The sequence below is a fragment of the Platalea leucorodia genome (assembly GCF_965183815.1).
Source record: "Platalea leucorodia genome assembly, chromosome: 1".
Classification (NCBI taxonomy): domain Eukaryota; kingdom Metazoa; phylum Chordata; class Aves; order Pelecaniformes; family Threskiornithidae; genus Platalea; species Platalea leucorodia.
Window position 1 is genome coordinate 118,393,655 of NC_138823.1, and position 20,372 is coordinate 118,414,026.

The 20,372-nt window shown below is 45.4% G+C and overlaps 1 protein-coding gene across 1 annotated transcript in view; it reads right to left on the reverse strand.

Moving 5' to 3' along the window:
• Positions 1–5,124: 5,124 nt before the first annotated feature.
• Positions 5,125–20,372, reverse strand: part of TMC2 (transmembrane channel like 2) — a gene marked incomplete at both ends in the record, with an annotated part of 34,570 nt that continues 19,322 nt past the window's right edge. Inside the window, 7 exons of the mRNA XM_082329350.1 lie at positions 5,125–5,378; positions 6,524–6,644; positions 8,838–8,916; positions 13,988–14,113; positions 15,759–15,998; positions 16,921–16,988; positions 19,977–20,105. Of these exons, the coding sequence (XP_082185476.1) occupies positions 5,125–5,378; positions 6,524–6,644; positions 8,838–8,916; positions 13,988–14,113; positions 15,759–15,998; positions 16,921–16,988; positions 19,977–20,105 (1,017 nt within the window). The remainder of the gene's footprint in view (positions 5,379–6,523; positions 6,645–8,837; positions 8,917–13,987; positions 14,114–15,758; positions 15,999–16,920; positions 16,989–19,976; positions 20,106–20,372) is intronic.

Below are 20,372 nucleotides of genomic sequence, written 5' to 3' on the forward strand. Positions count from 1 at the left end.
GTGGGTATTCCTGGGTAGCACTACATGGTACCAATTTAAGATTTTTGAGACAATTTTCACTACTGGTTTTGCCTGTCTATAGATGGCTGAATTGAAGGGGACCCAGGGAGTTGGGTCCTGTAATTGGAAGTGAATGATTGCAGCAAAGCCAAGCCTCCCTGCATTAGCTTGCCGCAGCATAGCGTTGCGTTGGTATAGTCCATTTAAAACACGATGCTGAATTCTGATTCAGCAATGATGACTATGTTGTGTGAGAAATGGGCTGGGACCTAGAAATCTTCAGTTTCCAGAGTTGCCTTTTTCCCCAAGGGAAAAACTGTGTCTGAGCATTTGTGAGTGATAAAGCCTTGGCTGCAGATGAAACCGGGCTGCCACCTACCAAAGGACAAGCTGCTGCCTCGGGGCTTAGGCAAGCAGCAAGAAAAGCATGATGGAGAGAAAAAAATCCCCACGGCTGTCAGGCTGGAGAGCTGATAACATTGCATGCAGCATGAATCAAAATGGGGGGATCACTCTTTAAAGCCTTTTGGTAAGCACGTCACTTTTTTTGTCAGGACATCGCTGCTTTGAACAGACATGGTTTAGAGATGCAGTGGGGTCAGGCTTCAAAGGTCCCCGTCTGACCTGTTTCGGTGGCAGCAAAAGCACCTGATATACAATCACAGAGAGGGGTCCAAGCATGCTGGCGTGCAGAGAGGTGGGTGACCTGCTGCACCCATGGCCTGCCGGGGTCAAGTCAGGGGCTTGCAGGACATTAGATCGAATCTTAGTGCATCTTCACCAGTGTGGAAGCCCCTGTGGTGCTCCTGGTACTGGCAGAGCCCCTGCCTGGATGGGCATGCTGAGCAGCATGCCTCGTTGGGTTGGATAAGCTGCAAAAAATACCAGTCTCCATCACTGGGCATTTTCTGTGGGCATGGGGAAATGGCCGTTGGTTGTATTCCTCGCCTGGATTCATTGGTGAAGGTTTCTCAGGGTAGTTTTCAGCAGGTGCTGGAGCCAGTGCATCTTGTGGACCCTGTCCCCTATGATGGCTCTTGCGGTGTGTGGAGCCTCTTTGTAGTTGAGAGGTTTCTTTAGCTTAGATGTGCAGATGACACCCCTCCTCAGCACCCTGAAAGAAACTAAAAATCCCTCCCCGAAACTCTGGTTTGTTAGCTGGTATGAAGAAACCCTTCTCCCCCTGCCATGAGCAGTGCTGTGCAATGAAAGACAGTGAAGATCCCAAAGAAGAAAGGAGGTGGATTATACATGAGACCTCTGTTGCTCAGAGTTTCAGGCAAGGTGACAATCTTATGGCTGTGAAGGTTCAAGAAGTGTGATAGATGGCTTTATCTTAGTGCAGGGTCAGCTGTAGGAGCAGAGGATGAAAGAGGACTCAACAAAATGATTTTGACTGCTTGTTTGGAGTTAGTGAGGCTGTCAGAAAAAAATGCTGTTGATGGTGGTGGTGGCATGCAATGCTTGTTTCTCCTTTCTCTCCTTGGAAAGCTTCATACAAGCTACCTGAAAATGCAAGCTCAGATATTTCAAAGTTCTCTTTTGGAAGGAACTTATTCTTCTTCTGGAGTGAAAAGCTGATTTTTCTGCTTTGGAGAAGCCGAGGCCCCAATATTATGGTACTGAATGCAAAATCAGTGTATTCTTTGCATGTATATGAGAGATTTGGACCACTTTTCTGGCTTTATGAGCAAACCTGTTTAGTGGCATCTACTATTTTCTGTTCATTGTGAGTACAGAAAGCAGTTTGTCTCATACCACAGCCAAGCACAGTATGAAAGAAATGGCTGAATGGCATTTTTGACCCTAAGAGAAGCATGCATGTTGGCATCGCTTTCACAGCTTGAGTTTAGCCACAGGTGTTTTGCAAAATTGCCCTTTTAAATTTTATTTTCTGTTTTGTTGAGATTCCTGTTCATCAGTGACGCTGAGCAGATGCTCAGTCTTTCCGTGCTCTGTCTGGCCACACAAACTAAAAACTGATGCCCACGAGAGTTACCTGTTTAAAAACAAGCCTTCAGTGAGAAGAATAATAAGAGAATTAAGCTTAGCTATTTCCTTGGTTTTTACCAAAACCTTTTGGATGCAGCATTCGTGCTAGTGGCAATAGAAGATGTGAAAAATTTGCAATGCAGAGGGCTTTTCTAGTCATATATAAACGCAAACTGTGTGCTGTGTGAGATGTCACTAGGAGGCTCCCACTATGCACCACTGAGCTTTTTTCCTTTCCTCTTGAAGTTAGCCTAAGCCCCAGAGGAAGCTTGGGATGGATATTTCAACATGGATGGGATTTCAACAAATGTCAGGGGAGGCGGGGGGGAGGGAAATCAATGCTGAATTCTCAGACAAGTACTTATTGCTGTTCCTAACAATAGAAAAATAGGGATGAAACCAAACACTACTGAATACTCCAATGAGTTTGTGGAGTTTAACCTCCAGTTGCATGTGAGTAACTGGTAAATAGGCTCAGCACTCAGAGAGCCAAATAATCATTTCAATATAAGGTCACCACGAGGACCAAAGGTTGGCATTTTTACACCCTTCACAACTGTTGCGCTCTAACAGAGGACTCCACTGTGAACTGGAGTCAAGGAAGAGAGATGGCACTGGTCTTCAGAAATTGTTGTCTAGCTGATACCGTTGCCCTCGTATCCTGAAGCCACTGAGCTTGCAAAAGACATTGATCAACGGGTGAACCTAATGTATTATAATTAGAGATGAGCAAACCTTGAAAGATTAATTAGCTAATGGGCAGTTGTGTGCTCCAGAGATGACAAAGTGGTTTGTAATCCTTAGTATTATTGCAGGTCTCGGGGGCCTCATTCAGAGAGCATTCAAATCCCGGAATCTGAATCTAAGTCTGCCTCTCAGGTTTTTGAAACCTGTCTGGAGTTCTCTATGGCTTCTTCATATTGTTTCTTATTGCCCTTATATTCCTTGTGCAAATAAATATTCTCTACTTTTCTTCCATAATGTGTACGCATGCACACATTTCCGGCCCCTTTCTGTTTCCTAGCAGAGGTGAGTGAGATCTGAAGCCACGTCTCCCCTTTCCAAATTTAATGTGAGATGAGGAGCTAAGAGGAGGGAAATCCTATTCCTCATTGTGCAACCATTCCCTAAGATACCAGGGTCTGCAGGGCAGACTGGTTGGGCTGAAATCAGGGCACTGTGTCGTTTCTGCAACATCCTTCTGGATTAGCAGGCTGGCAGCACCTTCCTGCAGTACTTTCTGACCCATATTTTCTATGGACACCTGTGAAGAAGGATGGGGGACAACAGCTTCTGTCTCCTGAATGAAGCCTTCTCTTGGCTGACTTTTCTCCATTTCAATAACTGGGTATCTCTGTGGACAGAGGTGGCAGGAGAGGCAACCACAGCTGTGTTGCACCAGCAACTCTTGCAGCCAAGAGGCAAGACAAGACCTTATCTGTGAGCTGGGTCTCTCCTTCCAAGACCAGGAAATAAATCTGATGAGCAGCTTCCCACGTGGAAGCTCCCCAGCAGAATGAGCGATCCTGACCATCACAGCGTGCCTGGGAACAGCCAAACTGACTTTGAGCCGCACATCGGGGACACCTATTTCTACAAATAACCCATTGACTTTTCTGTATTTGAAAGCAAAATGCAATTATTTAATTTTTGAAGAAATTATGAATTCTCCTTTTATTTGACTCTCACTTGTATCTCCTGGAAGTACTTCTCTAGGGCTCTGGTCTCTTTTATAAAGCGCAGACATCAAAAAATGAGCGAGGTCTCTACAAATAAGCACAGCACAATGTTTAAGCTCTTAATTCCTATGAGGAATCAGATGTCTAAACACTTTTGTTGGTTCGGACCTGAAAAATGGAATCCTTTTCCCAATCTGTCTCACAACTGACTTAACTGGACCCCTTTGCCCAGCTCCTCAAAGGTGGACATTCCCAGACTGAAGGTCAAATGCTCTGTGCCCTGTCAAGCCACAGAGGAGAAAAAAAAGTTACTGAGTTTCCTGTCCTGAACATATCGTATGACAAGATTTGTGGCATTTAGTGGAAAAATTCAAGGTGAGAACCTTTAATCTCAAATATCCCAGCTGTAGTGGAATTGTTACTAGCTATATTATGGATTTGTTTTTACTGAAGAACATGAGTTTATTTTTTACAAATGTTTCTATGAAGAACAACACATATGTGAACACCAGATCTAAGCTGGCCGGGATGCGTTTGTGTCAACAACAGGGAGAAACTAGGTGTAAAAGAGCAGGTCAACCCGGAGAAGTCCTGCCACGGAGTCCTGGGAAGTCCTGTAGGTCTGGAAGATATGATCCTTAAATTGCACCGGAAATTTCTGACTGGTTATAATCTGAAAGTAGGCCAAAGCACTTTTAGTCTCTCAGTTGTGCTGGGTGGTGTCATTACATTAGGAGTTGTATCTAGGGATTGAAATAATGGTGCAAGCTACTGTCAACAGACCGTGAAAAGAGGAGCAGAGTGGAAACCCAGAGAAAGCAGTGGCGAGATACACAGTGGGGTTGAAACAAGAAGATGAGAGTTTGGAGGAGGTAAGACTGGAGGAAAGCTATCACGAAGGATGAAATGCAGCTGACAAAACCGCCTCCTGTGCTGGTCTAGTAGGAGTCCTCTACTCCTAGCAGCGGCTGCCATGCAGCTGGACAGGGACACTCACTTTTTTAAAAGAATACTTAATTCCTCAGGTAGAGGGACAGCAAAAAAAAAAACCCCAAAACCCTTTGTTGAAATGATGGGTAAACTCATGCTACTTTTATTAACCGAAGAAGCCTTTGGAGGGACTGACAAGTACTCACACCACAGCGAGCTCACCGTGCTGCTGTTAGCGGCCTCAGGGCTGCATTCTCTATGTAGTAGTTTAGCAATGCCATGGCTGATTTTCATCATGACCGCCTCCCATTACCTTTGTGATCAAAATCGGCGCAGCCATTGTGGGTTACAACTCCAAAGTACCACTAAGCTTCTAAACAAAGCTGTTTTAGATAGTCAGTGTTGGACAGATACAGATCATCACGAGTGGATGACCAACGTACAGTAATAATTTCCTATTAAAACTACGATAGTTCATGCAGCACCTCTGTTTTAATGTCAAACGGGAGAAAAGTTGCTGAGCTTATCGAGCAGCATGCAAGTAGCGTGGCTGCCCTCTCCCCCTTCCAGCGACTGGTGCCGGTGGAAGCCCCCTTGGTCTGGGCTGGCCAGGGTAAGGTGCCCAGACTCCCAGTGTTGGTGGCTGTGTCACGAACACATGCGGCGGTGGGGTGAATGCTGCTCCTCTCCCACCAGTCATGGGGCTGCCATCTGGGGCTGTGGCTTTTCTCTGTTTCCCGACAGGGCTGGTTCTGTTAGGAGGCTCTGTTTTCTTGTCTAGAGCAAAGATTATGAATGTTATTTTCTTGAGAGCAAACACTGCCTTTCTTCCTCTCCCCAGTGGCTGCTGTTTCTTCTACGTGCAATAACCCGAGTGTCTGGGGATTTGTGTTTGAGCATCTGAGTGAAGAAACCATAAATAAGACTGTTAGCCCCTGGCCAACAGCCAGTATGTGTCTCTGCTGCCCGAGCCCTCTTTGCAGATTCTTACTGATGTGTTTATAAGACATGATAGTCCTACCAGCCATGCTGGTACACCTCTAGCCATGTGGTGGTCCTGGATAATTGCTGATTTTAGTCTTTATTTTCAATACACCCCCAATGCTGCCAGCACTATTTCCATTTAAATCACCACCCTGGGTCTGCTCTGGGGGGAATCTGTATCGGGTGGGTCTGAACTTTCCAGCTTATCTTGGCCTGCCCAAGAAACAGCCCATATAATTGGGAGAGAGTTATGGTGGCACTAGTCTGCTTTTCCCATCTGCATCAAGACAAAAATCAAAATCTTTCAGATGTGTTGCACTGTTGCTCACAAATGAGAGCAGGAGACTCTGGTGGTCAGGAAATGGCTGGTTCAGACTGAGCCTGGAGGATCTGTCTTCCTTGAGAGTGCCGGGACCCTGGTGCCAATGCCTCCTCCCGCATCTTTCTGCCCAGCCACGGACCTCCCTCAGCAGAGCTTACAGCGTGCATTTATTTGCCCTAAGACCAACACAGTCCTGTAAGAAGCTTCTGTCTCATTCATAATGGATTTTCCAATGAAAACCTCAGTTCAGAGAAAAGTCTGTGCCTGGCTCAACTCATCAGCCCAGAAACAACACTGGAGTTTCAGCATTGTTCCCAGAATAAATTGCTGGTTTCATAACTGACATAGTTAATAGCTGGGATATGATTCATAATTTTGGATTACAATTCCCACACTGTGATAAGCCTGTGTGAGACATAATCCAGTCTAAAAACTTGCCCTTCTTGGGTGTCCATTGGCAGGTGGATTTCTGTAAGTGGACAAAATCTGTGATAGTTATATTCATCCAATCCCTTGCAAATCTGTATCGTTCCAGTTTCTCGATCTTTCCTAGTCATCATTTGGTGGCAAAAGGAGCCTTTTCAGGAGGGTTGAGGGGAGGTTGTTTAGTTTTTACCTTCTGCTTGTTTGGGGTGACTTTCACTCCTCGTACTTGGTGTGAATAAATCCTCCAGATCTTGCAGCATGGGGTTAGTGCTGGCTTTGTTGTTTCTCTTGTTTTTTTCCTCTTCGCGTTGCTGCATCAACAAAAACCATCAGGTTTAGTTTGAAACTGCAGATGTAATCTGTGAAATGGTGGCCTGGTGTCATGGGTGGCCTGGTTAAGTGTTTGTTGGTATGAATGTAATCTCTTTGACAAGTTCAAGGTGCTGAATCTTGGTCTGGTGACCAAGGGTTTTAGGGAAAGAAAGTACATCCCAGGCAGGGCCAAAAGCCTGGGAAGTGATGGCTCTGCTCTTGTTAGGGCAAAGCACTTGCTGATAATGTGGTTTAGGTATACTAGGCTGTCTGTGTGTTTCTGCAACTGCCAATCTGCCTTCCTTGGGGTTTGGTTTGTTTTAAACGTGGACCTCTTGGGAGGGAGGGCGTCAGTGACAAATGCCAGAGGAAGAGGAGGACGGCATAGCAGAATGGGGATGGGCTGTAGGGCTGTCTTTGATTTACTTGCGTAAGTTTAGGTCTCAGAAAGATTTCCTTCTGGATGGCAGAGGGAGGAAAGTACCTGGGGGCTGTTTCTGCTCAGCACAAGCATGCTGGACAGGGAAGGGAGAGGCTGTCCTCTCTTACGCAGTGAGAAAGCTTGGATGGACTCCACTCCAGCTCCATCCCTCCTCCCAAAAGGGTGATCTGCCAATGGAGGGAGTTGTGTGCTGGAGCCACAGAATGCAAGGCGGCTTGTGGCCTTGCTACAGCTGAGAGGTCCCAACCCACAGAGCAGCCTCCATCCATTCAGCAAACCTGGCAGACTTTGGGGGCAGCCATGGCAGATCTCTCTGAGGTCAGCAGGTCATCACGCAGGTGTCTCTGGTGGGCTTCAACTGCTGACCACCCCCCTACCATGACCAGGCAGCTCCCATCCCTCGCTCTCTAAGCAGTGGGGCTGTGCTGATGCCCTCCCTTTCCCCTGCCCCTCCTCTTGCCAGGCTTCGGTGCCTCAAAAAACCTACAGGTGCCCGTGGGACAAAGATACATAAGGTCTGTGCAAAGGCAGGTGCTTGTCTGGAGATACTTCTGTTCCTTTGGGTAGCACTGGACCCTGCTTTGTGACCCCTCCAAGGGGGTTTGTGCTCCCTTAAACCCTGATCACAACCAGTTTGTGCAGCATGAAATAGACTATGTGCCCCTAAGTCCCAGTGTGCTGTAGCATATGTTCAATTCTTGCAATACTTGAGGATGCCCTATGCACCAAGACCCTTATTTTAAGCCACGTACATGAGTGATCAGTTCTGAATTTGAGCATTCGGATGTCATTTATGGAGTCTCCTTTCTCAGTGCTCTCATGCCCGCTTTTAATGTTGCACTGATCCCTGCTTTATGCAATGGTTGCTTGATGTGGCATTGCTTCCTTGGCTTGGATCCTGCCCTGTACCAGTAAAATGGCTGATACCAGTCCTTTGATGGCATCGTATCCTCTCCTGATGCAAGGCTCGATACTTTGGACACATCTATGTAATACAAAACAGCACAGGGTTAGAGACCCACCAGGAAAGCTCTGGGGGAAACTGGTGCTGCCAGACCAGCACAGGCCCTGGTAGCAGGACACCTTTGCTGTTTCTCATTGAGACTCATTATCTCAGCAGAGCTGCGCTTTTGTAGGTATTCTGCTGCCAGACCTAATTCATATTAATTTAGGGGTCCCTGAGTAATGGTCCTCTGCGTGTTGCAACCTCTCCCAGTTCTGGACACCATGAGGTCCAAATCCTACCTGGCTAATTTGAGTCATTGCATCTGTTTGTATCTTGCTTTTCCCATCTCCATGGCAGAGACAGACACCAGCCTCCTTTGTAAAGTGCTTTGAGAATTACTGGTAGAAAAATGTGATTGCCATGTTGTTATTTATGGCTCTTTGCTCTTCAGCTTGTACAAAACCTGGCTGTGGTTTTGATAGCCTTATCACTGTCCCTGGGAAATCTCAGGCTCCAAAACATTACTTGAACTTTGAGGTAACTTATTTTTGTAGGTGGAAAGCACAATTTATGGGAAAACTCACTGTAGTTTTGCTGTATGAAATAGCAGCCTATTATGGGATGTGACCACTCTTTGTAGTTAGCCATTAAATGCCATCAGAGGGGACTGAACAAGCATAAAATGCGTCTTCCCCTTGTATCACTAACATGTTCAGAAGTGAAGAGCAATTTAAAAGCATATGTTGCACATCAAACTTGAAGTGCATGGTATTTCAAAGATGGCTTTGCCAGATCAATACTTACCATTTGCATTTTCTTCTTCAGCTCTGCATTGGCGCGCTGATACGCTTCAGCCACAGCGTTCAGGTAATAGATGGCGAGGCTACAAAAACAAATGTGTTGCTGTAGTGGTAGGATCAGCAGAGAGAGAAAGTTTCACAGGGAGGAAGCGTTTAATTTTTGCCTACCTTCTAACACCTAGTTTTCCTACTAGCTGTCTCCAGACTGCCTTTAGAGGCTCAAGGCTTAGGAAAAATTCAGGCTGTCTCGTGGCATGGTCAGGTAAGATGGGCTGAGACAGTCCAGTAGCTCACTTCTGCTCAAACAGAAGAAAAAAATGACCATCCTGCCCTCCTGCCTCTGCCTTGGCTGGCCATGGGCTCCCTCTGCTTCCTTTGCACTAGCCTTGGCCCTTGGGTCTTTCCTTGGTGGTGAATCCCTTCAACTCATTACCTGGGTGAAAACCAACTCAACTGATAAAACACATGGCTTTCTGCCATGGCTCAGAGGAAAATCAAAACAGACACCATGTCACACAGAGAACTGAGAAAAAAAATGAGGAACCAAGGAAAATAGTGGCAGGCAACAGTCCTCAAGGCACAGTCTGCCTTCCCCCCTCGGCTAAGACTGGCTGCCTCCAGCAGCCTGACAAGGGGCTGTTGGGAGTGAGCAGAGATGGGAACCGAGGGCAAGCAGGAGCCAGGTTGAAGCACAGCCACTGGTTTTTGTTTTGATCCCTTTTTCTGCAAAAAGGACATGCCAAAGCCAGGGGAAAAACAAGCCAAGCTGGAGGGAACTGAAAGGCGAGCGGGATGGGAGAGGGTGTGCTGGCAGCCAGCCTTTGGCTCACGGCGAGGCGCGTGTTTTAAAACATGCCCAAGTGTCTGGGGCTGTCTCGCTACTGCTGCCACTTGCCAGCCAGTAATATTTTGGTTGTCAAAAATGTCTCCTCCTGCTTTTGTAGAGTGCTTTTATTCTTCTAAATTATAAACATCATCTGCTCAGTAACTCCGAGCCATACCCAGGGAAGGCACCAACCATTCAGTTTATCACTATAGATTCTACTTTATTTAAAAAAAAATAATTCTCTTGTAAAAGAAAAAAAAGAGACTGTAAAAAAAAAAAACAACCCACCAAACCAGGTTTCCTGACAGTTCATAACCTGCTTGTGTGGCTCCAGCCCAGGTTCAGCATCCTCAAACCAGGCTCGAGGACTGTGCCAGCAGAGTGCCTGACTCTAAGCCCAGCAAGGTGCCATGTACCAGCATATTGGTTTCCAGGTGGGAGATCAGGAGGGAGTACTTTGGATGGCCTTTCTTGAGGCTTTTTGCAGGGGTCTGTCTAGAGGAAACACATTTGCTTCCTTTTGCCTAGTATTAACCCAAAATTCAGACTTGGTGAGTTTGAAAATTGTTATTTTCGGTCTTCTTGAAGGATGCAATAGTTTTTTCTTCTACATTGTCAAACTCATTGCCTAGGAAATATATTTCTTTGTAATCCAGGGCTTTGGTGCTGCTCTGCCATTTTTGTTGTAACCAACCAGGACAAGTGCCGAGGGTACCCCTGCCTCATAAAGATAACTGGATCTGCCTATTCAAAGCCATCTGGGATGCCACACACTCCGTTTCCGAGCTGCCTTCTCAAGTTCATTGAGGAACTGAACAAATCTATTCCCATTCCTTTTTCAGTCCTTTCTCACCCTCTGTATTAGTGTCCAGCATCACCTCCAACCACCACAGCTTCCTCCCCTGCCGACTCCTGTGTTTAACAGGGCATTGATGGGAAGGGAGTGAACTCACCAGGTCCCTCTCCCAAACTCTGTGAGATATGAGTCTGCTCTCTGCAGGCTAAGCCCAAGATTCTTCTGTCCTTGGTTTATTGCAGGATTATTGTTCAAGGAAGGTTGGGTTTGTCCGAGATTGAGCTGCCCTTAAGGGGTCTTGGGAGTGAGAGGGGAAAGGGACAGTGCCACAGAAAGGGGATTTGGGGTGATGCCTTTGCTGCAGTCCAAACCCGCAGGTAGTCAGGCAGATTTGGACTGGGTTGTTTGGGCCAAGATGCAGCAGTGCTGAAGCAGCCTGGGTGATCCTCCAAGGTGCATGCCAGTGTCCTGGGCAGGTCCTAAAGGTGTGCTGGATTTGCTGTTGAATTCCTGATTCACACTGCTAGTGCCAGTTCCCAGAAAAGGCAGAGCAAAACCATGTCCTGGTCTGATTGTGAGAAGCAGCATGAAGAGCTGTAAACTTTGCTAGGAACTCAAGTAAATGGCATTTATCCACTTTTAATGGGGTGTTTTAGATCTACCTGCCTCTAAAATGAGCCTGGGGATGCACCCTCATGCTTGAGCTGCTTAACAGGGATTCTGCATGGCCCTAGCACCCCTCTTCTCTGATTTACTGCTCCCTGACAGGCAGACAATGTGGGTCACTGTCCTTCTCTAGACTGCACAGTAGTTTTGAATCTCTTTCTCCTTCCCCTTGATGCAGTAAGGTGCTTCTAGCTTCTGCCAGGAAGCATTGCAAGCCATGGCTTGAAATCCTGCTCCCGACCCAAACAGGATTAGGTTATATGCCTACATGCAAAGTATCTCTGCTTCTTGCTCTGTTTCCTTTTTCCCTTGTCCTCAGGCAGCTAGAAACATGACAGTAAGTTTGGCACCCATGTCACCTGCTGGACCCCATCATTGTCTGGGACTAAAAGCCACAAACAGAAATAAATAGATGCATTTTAGATTGCACCTGGAAAAAGAGAGGCGATGATCATGACTTGAGAAAATTACTTACATGCAGTCCACTGAAATGGAAAACACACTTTTTGAGTGTCTGCCATCAAAATTAACAGACTGTTCATTTACGATCCACCTGTGGCTCTTTGTAGAGGCTATTTGTTGTTTAGGCTGCATTGTAGGTTGCCTTGCGTGCTACTTGGAGAGCTGCTGGCTCTCTGCTCATCAGGACCAATGAAGCTCCAGCAGTTGCATTTCCCTGGTTTTAATCGCTTGGCAAGCTGGATGGGAATCAGTGTAAGGACTAGCTCCAGCTTGACCCTGTCTACCTGTCTGCACCATGGCAGAAGTAGCAGCAGAAGCTGAAGACTTCCAGGGAGAAGGCAGGAAACTGGAGACTTGTGTATGATTTATAGTTATCTTTTTTCTGAAGAAAATGGTGGAGAGACATAAACCTAAGTTTCTGGCCGCTGGTAGCCATCGGTTACAGGACTGTAAGCAAAAGGAGTGTTATCTTGCTCTTCTGGCAAAATTTTAATTGAGCTAATTAGATTCTGTCTCCCTGTATATTTAGGTCATTTTTGTAGGTGTACAAAGATGGTGTGCTAAGTTTGAGTCCCTTAATTGTAAAGTTTCTGAGATGAGAAAAGGACCCAAGCCTTAGGAAACGTCCTTGTAGGGTAGCTATAATTTTGCCTGGGATTATCCCAGGAAAAGTTTGCACGCACATAGCGAGCAGTGCTTCTGCAAGACACCTGCCGCTCTCGGGGCATGCAAGAGCTACCGCCAAGGGGCGATAGGTCTGACTTGTCCAGGCATCATGGGGGCACCCACTTTTTTAGGGTTATGACTCCCTTGGTAGCTGAACGACTGGAAATCAAAAATATCTAATATCCTCAAAGGGCACACAGGCAGTGTATCTGGGTGGGAAACGAGGAAGTTTTAGGTAATGTGGACTTAGGGTATCTCTCAGTTTGCAGAGTGGATTGGGGCAGAGACAAAATGGTGCCTCGATGAGAGACAGACCGATGGGAAGGCTGTGGTGTGGGAATAGCCCAAACTGGGAAGGGGTGATAAAAGGTGTCTCTTCAGCAGACAAACTCAATTTGTGCTGTTCCCTGTCCCAGCTGTCAGTGGAGGAAAGGGCAGGAGACCATCACTGAACAAAACATTATTTTCAAAGGTCTACCACTCTCCCACCACCTTTTCTTTGGGGTTACATCAAAGCCTCAGAAACCTGACCTGCAGCCCTTCTGTAAAGGTCATCCATTTGGGGTGGATTAGTTCTGCGGTCTTCATCTTGTGTTTGTGGTAGTGTCTGCTAGTGCCACTGTGAAGCCCGCAGGAATAGAGCTAATAACTCGATAATATGCTTGGGATGTAGTGTGAGACTTCTTGTCCCCTGTGTGTATCTGATCTGATTCTTCTAAGTGTAGGATCTGTCTGCACGAGTTACAGTATCTGATCATCTTTATTTAGGTTAAAATGAGTAAGTAGTTCGAGGCAGGTGGAGGGGATGACAGGTCATTTTCAGTTTAATTGGGATTTTTCTCAGGCTGTTTCTATAAGAAACTTCCTAACATGGGAACTTTGTATTTGATTAAATTTAATGACATTACCTGCAGTGTAACCTGTTCAGAATGAAGGATCACAGTGCCCAAGAGTGGCTGTACTGGATCAGCCCAGAGGCTCACCTTCAATGTGTGTGGATGCCCAAGGAAGAGTCTGAGCAGGCAAGCGTATGTAATATACTGCCCAGCCCTCTCCCTGTCTCCCGCTGTTTAGTCTGGAGTGTTTAGAGCTGCCTATAAAATCTGGCCATGGCGCTCTTGCTCGTTTTGATAGCTATGGAAACCTTGAGAACAATGCCAAAAATATCTTTTAAAAAAAAAAAAAAGAGAGAACTGCCCTGGTCCTAGTGCTGCTAAAGGTGCTAGGGATTAAGTGTGGTTTCAAAGCTGAAATGATCAGACAGCACTGAAACAAATTCCAGATATATTACTTGGGGGGGGGGGGGAAATCTGAAAAACCACAACACACCTCATTTTTTTGGAACGTGTAATTTTTGAATGCCCTGGCTTGGCAGTTCTGTAAATACCACCAGCTGTGACAGAAATTGCTTCTCCAAAAGGCACCAGGCTCAGACTGTCCATTTATTTCCTGCTGGTTACTGAAAATTTTTCGTATGGAAGCTGTGACAGCTTTGATATCCACGAGGCCTCTGTCAGCAATGTGTTTCATCTACAAAGTTGTGTTTAATTAGGTCAGGAAATTAAATTTTGGGAAATTGTGTTGGGTGAAGGTGAGGGGAGTAGGGAGCATGTGTCTGCCCTAATCCAGGCTGTTGTCTCAGCCAAGGCTGAATTTAGACCTCACTTAACATCCCAGCATTTTTTTTCAACCTCCCCCCTGCCCTGGCCAGGCATGTAATATTGCAAAGAAAACTTACATCATGAGCAGAATTGCAGGTATGATCAGTCCTGGATTTGCCACGTAGCTGAAGATCTTGGCAACAAAAAGTGGGAAATCGAGCTCAATCGTCTCTTGAATGACTTCATACATCCTTTTCTTTCCACTGGAAAGACAAACAGCCAGTTAAGGAGTGTCAGTATTTTCTGGAGGGACAAAATACCTTCTAATCTAATGATGCTAAGTACCATGTTTCCTCTGTCTTTCAGTGAGCTTGCTGTTGGCCACCAAAGATTTGGAGATGACATCGTTTTAAATTACCTATTGGTCCATCCATTCCCCTCCACCCCCATTGATTATAAGAATAGTCTTTGCTAGGCCCGCTTGCTTCTGGAGTTAATACATTTATTTCCACATGCGGCTCCTTTATGAGTTCTGACTATTTACCCTTGTGAAATGTATAAAAACCTACAGACTGCAGTAACCATACATTTCTGATCAATATCTTGTTAAATATGGCCTTTTCATGGTAGAGATGACTTTCCATATGCAAATTCCAGCTTTCTGAAATAATGAGCCAACTTGAAGAGCTGCTAAGTAATGACAAAAATAGCAAGCTGTGATTATTGCTTAATAGGAAACTCAGTGAAAGAGTAATTTCAAACAGGATTGATAAAGTAGATGAGAGTATTCTGTATGAAAGGAGAACAAATCTGTAAAAGGCTGGATTATGTAATTGACCTTCTTCTCTCCCCAGCATCTCTGGGTCTGTGAATTCAACCCGATGAGTGCTATTCCACATCTTTAGGCTTGTTGCCTCCTGGGACCTTGCAGGATTCTGCTCAGGAAGGTGTTGGACGCTGTCCTGAGGATGAGAGTCAATAAAGACAAACTTGGCTAAATGGTATCCCAACTTCACCAACTGCCTTAAGCCCAGGAGAGCTGAGCTTTCAGTTGAGTTGAGAGGGAGTGCCAAGGGTCTGAATCAGGCTGAGTGGCTTTTGAAGGGCTGATTGGGAATTGAAATAGCTCTTTCACATTACAGATTAGTCATCTCTAAATGATAGCATGCGTGCAACAAGCTTCTTGTCAGATCTTCTGACATCGCTCGTTGACACCTGTCCTTATTATAGAACTGAGGGAAATTCAGTCTCTTGCCTTCTCCCCCAAGTCTTTTAGCTTTCTATTGTCATTCTCCGTTAGCAAGTGGATAACCTAAAACAGTGCATCTACAGGAACAATTTGTTCCAAGCTGGCTCCTTGCTGAGTCAGACTCAGCGGGCCCAGGAAATAGCGTTACTCAATCAAATTAGACTTTATTGGCATGTTAATCTGGTCCACTGAATGCTCTGTGCAGTGCTGATTCTGTCCTAATAAAAAAAAAAAGGCATTAAAAAAAGCTGCAACTCTTCAGGCTCAGACCTATCTATTTCCTGCTATTTTCCAACAAAATTCAACATGTAAAATACATCTTGTGCTGTGGGAGTTCTTGGCTCTATGGAAGGTCTTAGAAGGAGGCTTTGGACCCCTGTTTTGCTCCCACAATGTTCCTGAGAGCCTTAGGGGTGCTCCCATTGCTTTTTTGCTGGGTGCTACACCCTGCTGTCCCACCCCTGCTGCCCTCTGGTGCTTTCATCGGTGTGTGTTGCCCACAGCTGGGCATGGCCCGTTGCCTCACATTGCTAAGGATTTAACCAGACAGAGAATGGAGGCATTTCACCATCTCTACTGGAGTCCAGGCCTTCTAACTTCATGAAAATAATCCCATGTACCAGAGCAGAAAACTGGCATTTTGGGTGTTTTGCTAGTACCTGAACGGTCCACAGTCAAAGGAGGGAGGCAGGGACATGATGGTGTAAGCCACAGGCAGGAGGCTGAGGAACAGGATCAACAGCAAAAGTCCCATGTAAAAATTATTAGACTTGGATGCTTTGAAGACTCGTTCATGAGGGACATTGCTACTCATGACAGCCCAGCACTGAAAATACATGGAGGTTAATAAGCGCAGCACGTTTATACCCACGAGCCCTGGTGCGTAAAAGGATCCCATCCTGAAAAGAAAAGGAGAAGGACAGGTGCTATTTTTTTGTCAGACTGGGAGGTTTTTTTCTTTTCAGAAGAAGGAAAAAAAAGTATTCATGTGGTGGCAAGCTTACCCACAAATAAAGTCTGAGCAGGCTGGCTTGTGCTACCCCTGTGCTTCCAGAGGAGAAGCCGCCTGCATCCACGTTAGGGTACAGTAACCATACATTGAGGACCAGCGAGATCTCAGACCCCTCAGTACTCATAAAGAAAGATTTTCAGTTTGTGATAAAAATCGCTTGGGGATAGCTTGGAAAATATCAGGTGAGTGTAACCAGCAGGGAGAGACCTCCCTGAGTCTGCAGGGATGTTGTAGTAGGGGAACAGGCAGAAATCATGAGTCCATGGCAAAAGACACCTTGCTTCCAGAGGAGGTGAGGATGCTTTGTGCTGTTGCCTATTGCTTCTTGTGCCATCACAGCAGGGCAGAATAGCTCCTGGTTGCTCTCCTTTGGGGCAGTTTTGGGACATGCCTCCCCTGCCCGACCTGCTCAGCTAGCTCCATGCCCACCCTTGCACTGACATGTAAGCTCGTGGTGCCCCCAAAACCCTTCCTGATCTCCTCCCCCAGCGTGTGGACCATCTTAATACATTTTTACCCCTGGAAAAAAAAATGACCTTATTAAAGTGAGAGTGGGGCAGGGTTTGCAAGACTGTTCTCTGCTGCAGTTATGCCACTGCTACTCTTGGATGAGTAAGCCAGCATTTTTAAATTTCCACTTTTATAGTCAAGCATAGAAAGCCAAACAATCAGAGAAACCAAAACCCAAAGATTATTCTAGCTGGACTGGAAGATTTCTAACTCCACTGGCAGGTTTTGTAAATAATGAAAAAAAACCACCACCAACAAAACCCTAAAAAAACAACAAACAAAAAAAGGAAATATCTTACCAAATCATTCCCTGGTTGAAGACCAAACCCAAAACATTGCCGCTAATGTCAAACTCGGCATAGGATGGCTGTGTGGGGAAAGAAAGGAGAGTGTGTTGTTGCTAGAGGTACCTGCTATTGTTTGCTGCTGGGTATAAGGATGCTTATTTGAAGCTGGTATAAAGGGATTTCTGGGAGGGCTCCCGCTGCATGTGTACTGCTTGAATGACCAGCAGCAGTGTAGAAAAAGCAAAATTGGAGCTACCACGCTGTGGGCTGCTGCTTCTTCTCTCTTGGCTTGCTGAAAATTGGAAAGATATATGGAGGTCCTTAGAGTTGCTCTGTGTTTGTTTCTCCTTGCTAATACAAAGCCAGCTGTGAGCAAAGGAGTCATGGCATGGGACTAGGTTTTACACCCCAGCTGGTGTATCTGGCTACGGACTTACAGTTCCACCCTGGTAAAATAGTGAATGTTTAAATGGTGATAATGATGAGCTGGAGGGCAAATGCTATGCCAGATGTATCCATGTCCCCAGGTCTTGCAGCAGTGGGCTGCTGAAGACCAGAAACAGAGGACAAAGGGAGAGAAATATGAGGGAATATATGACCTGATGGGTATCTGGTGGCATTTTGCTCTGTGTTAGCCAGTAGTTAAAATACTGCTTTACACAGAGCAACCTGTCTGATGTGGGTGCTAATAGTGGTAAGTCCAGAACAGGCTGGTCTAATTTATTGACAGTATTTGTTGTTTTAGATTTGCATATGAGGAAGCTACTGTTTCTTCTACATATATCTGGTTTTGTGCACACAAAACTCAATGAGTTTTGACAGATTAAACTGAGTAAAGTTTTTCTTTTACATTTTCTTGAAAAAAAATTTTTTTTTTCACTGAAATGCAGAAAATATGGTTCTAAGAAATAATGGGTGATGCCCTTATATGTTTGAAATGTCCTGTGCAGTATGTCTGGTTTTTGCACAATTTGCATGTACTTAATACTGTCAGCAGTTCATAAAGTTAAGGCTTAAGATGTTTGTCTTTTATGATGAAAATTCAAAAGAAGCCTAGTCAGAGTATTGCTTAGCTGACTGGTCACAGCTTTGGGAAGGGATGGGTGCAAACATTGTTTTCTTTGTTCTTTTGATTCCAGTCCATTTCTACTTCAAATCTTTAGCTAGAGGTTAATATTGGCTTCTTTTTCCCATGAAAAAAAAGACAACTTTCAGTGACTGCTGCCCTCTGCCTCAAGTACTTCCATGTGAGAAGGCTGGGTTAAACAAGAGACTTATTCACTGCATACATTAGAAAAACACATATACAATTGTGCTGGTGCCCATGGCTAGGTTGGGTTAGATGGCTGGTACCAAACCATCTTTCACTGCTTTTTTCATTCCTGGGCCGGGGGAAAAAAAAAAAAACCAAAAACAAACAAACCAACCCCTACTTAAGCATCAGTGGAGTAAAACACATAGCACCAGGAAGAATACACGAATCTCCCAAAGATGTAGGAGAAAAAGAGGAGGGAAGTCCATGGTGCTTTCTTCTTTCTGTAACTACCATGGGATCCACTTGGAATGAAAGGAGAGTTTTGCCTTTGCCAGATCACAGAATGCCAGTCCTCTAGTGTTGCTCATGTTATGGGCTGCAAATTAATGCTACTACTTAGTTCTAATAAATAAGGGCGTCACTTTATTCCTTCTGAGTTCCCTAGGTTGGACTGCTAGTTTGCAAAAGCTGACCTGCTGGAGCATGTTAGTCTGGTCATCCCCTGACAGATGCTGAATGGGGTTTGTTTCTCAGTGCAAAATCGCCTCGCAGCCTGCCTGGGCTGATGCCGTAATGCCAGGGAAAAGGAGAGAGGGAAGTGCAGAATAAGCCCTAAAGCATCTCTTTTAAATTTCACTGAGAGGTGGAGGATGGATGTCCAGGAAATGTTTTGGTGGTTTGTTTTGGGTTTTTTTTTAATACATTAAGGAGTGCTTGCAGGACAGAAGAGACTTCCAGCTATTTGTACAATTGAGATCTTAAGAATGAAGAAAACCCTGTGTAGTATTTCTAAAGGTTGTTTTGAGGAAAGCATCTAAAAAAAAAAAAAAAATCAAAGGCAGCTAACAAAGTGAGAGGCAGACATGGCCAGAAGGCAGAAACCAGAAGCTTCAACAAGACTGTGATCTGTGAGCATGTGCAATGGGAGCAATTTCATGCTGCTTGGCTGCCAGGGGGGTCCTCCAAGCTCTGAAGTCCCTCAGCCACCCTGGGCAATGTCTTCTGCTTCCCCTAGAAGAAATACAAAGAGCTCCACAGGCAGAAAAATGCCTCTTGTACCCCAACTGCCCTTGCTTGACCAGGCCCCTCTAGACACCAGCAAAGTGTGCTCCTCTCCAGACTCCTCCTGGAAACCCTCCTAGGATGACAGCTAGGCAGCTGGTGCACTGCTATAACTGTAATCTCGCAAGGTTTTTCCATCTCTGTCTGAATCCATCTGCTTTTGTCACTTCTTATGTGAAAAAATGGGCTTTTTTTTGTTGTTGTTGTTATTTTTTTCTGTATTTGTGCAGCTCCAGTACTGGCTGCTTTGGTAATGTAGCCTTTATGAATACCAAAGAGTCCAGTGCTGTTGTGTTATGCATACATGAGAGGGGAAGGAAACGCTCCTTGCTCCGCTACAGCAGAATTAACACCAGCTTCTAGCATCAATCAGAAGACGGTGCTGCGAGTAAAGCATGCTGCTGCCTGTGGTGTGGGCAACGAACAGCAAGGTCTGGGGCTTTAGGAAGAGGTATAGAAGGGCTCAAAGGTTTGGGGTTATAGCAACCGAATGAACATCAGATTAATTTTTTTTTAACTCAACTTTATGTTTTAAAGTCCTGAGGTGGGGGAGAGAACTGCATTTTTGTAGGGTTCTTCCTGGGATGGAACTGATTGATCCAGAGAAGTGATGCAGAGACTACCTACACCCATTAAATTATCAGACAAGACTGGAGGACCACTGGAAGCATTCAAAACCAAGCTGTTTGTAGCATTTGACCAAATGGCCCTAAATTACTTCTATCTTCTCAGCTATAAGACACTGACTTACAAATCCAGCCTCTAGGTCCCAGCACCAACAGTAATTCACAAATCTGACGAAGCAAGCTCGAATGAAATCTCCCACCAGGATGGTTATGTAGGTCACGAGGATATCAGACACGGTGAGCCTTACGAACTCCTGCAATTTAAAACAAGGAAAAAACATTTAGCTCCTATAATTTCAGTAGTGCATTCAGGACCGTATTTTTTAATTAAGCCATTTGTCTTTATATGACAGTAACCTTCAGAAAAACATGCCATGAGCAAACTCCCTGCCTGTTTTCAAACACTTGGCAGTGCCTAGGCTTTACCTCTGTGCTTGGGAACCACGAGCTCTGTTACAGCCGGTAGCCCTGATAGTTGCTGCTAGCGTTATTGACTGCAGTATATGTTGTGGCAGCATGTA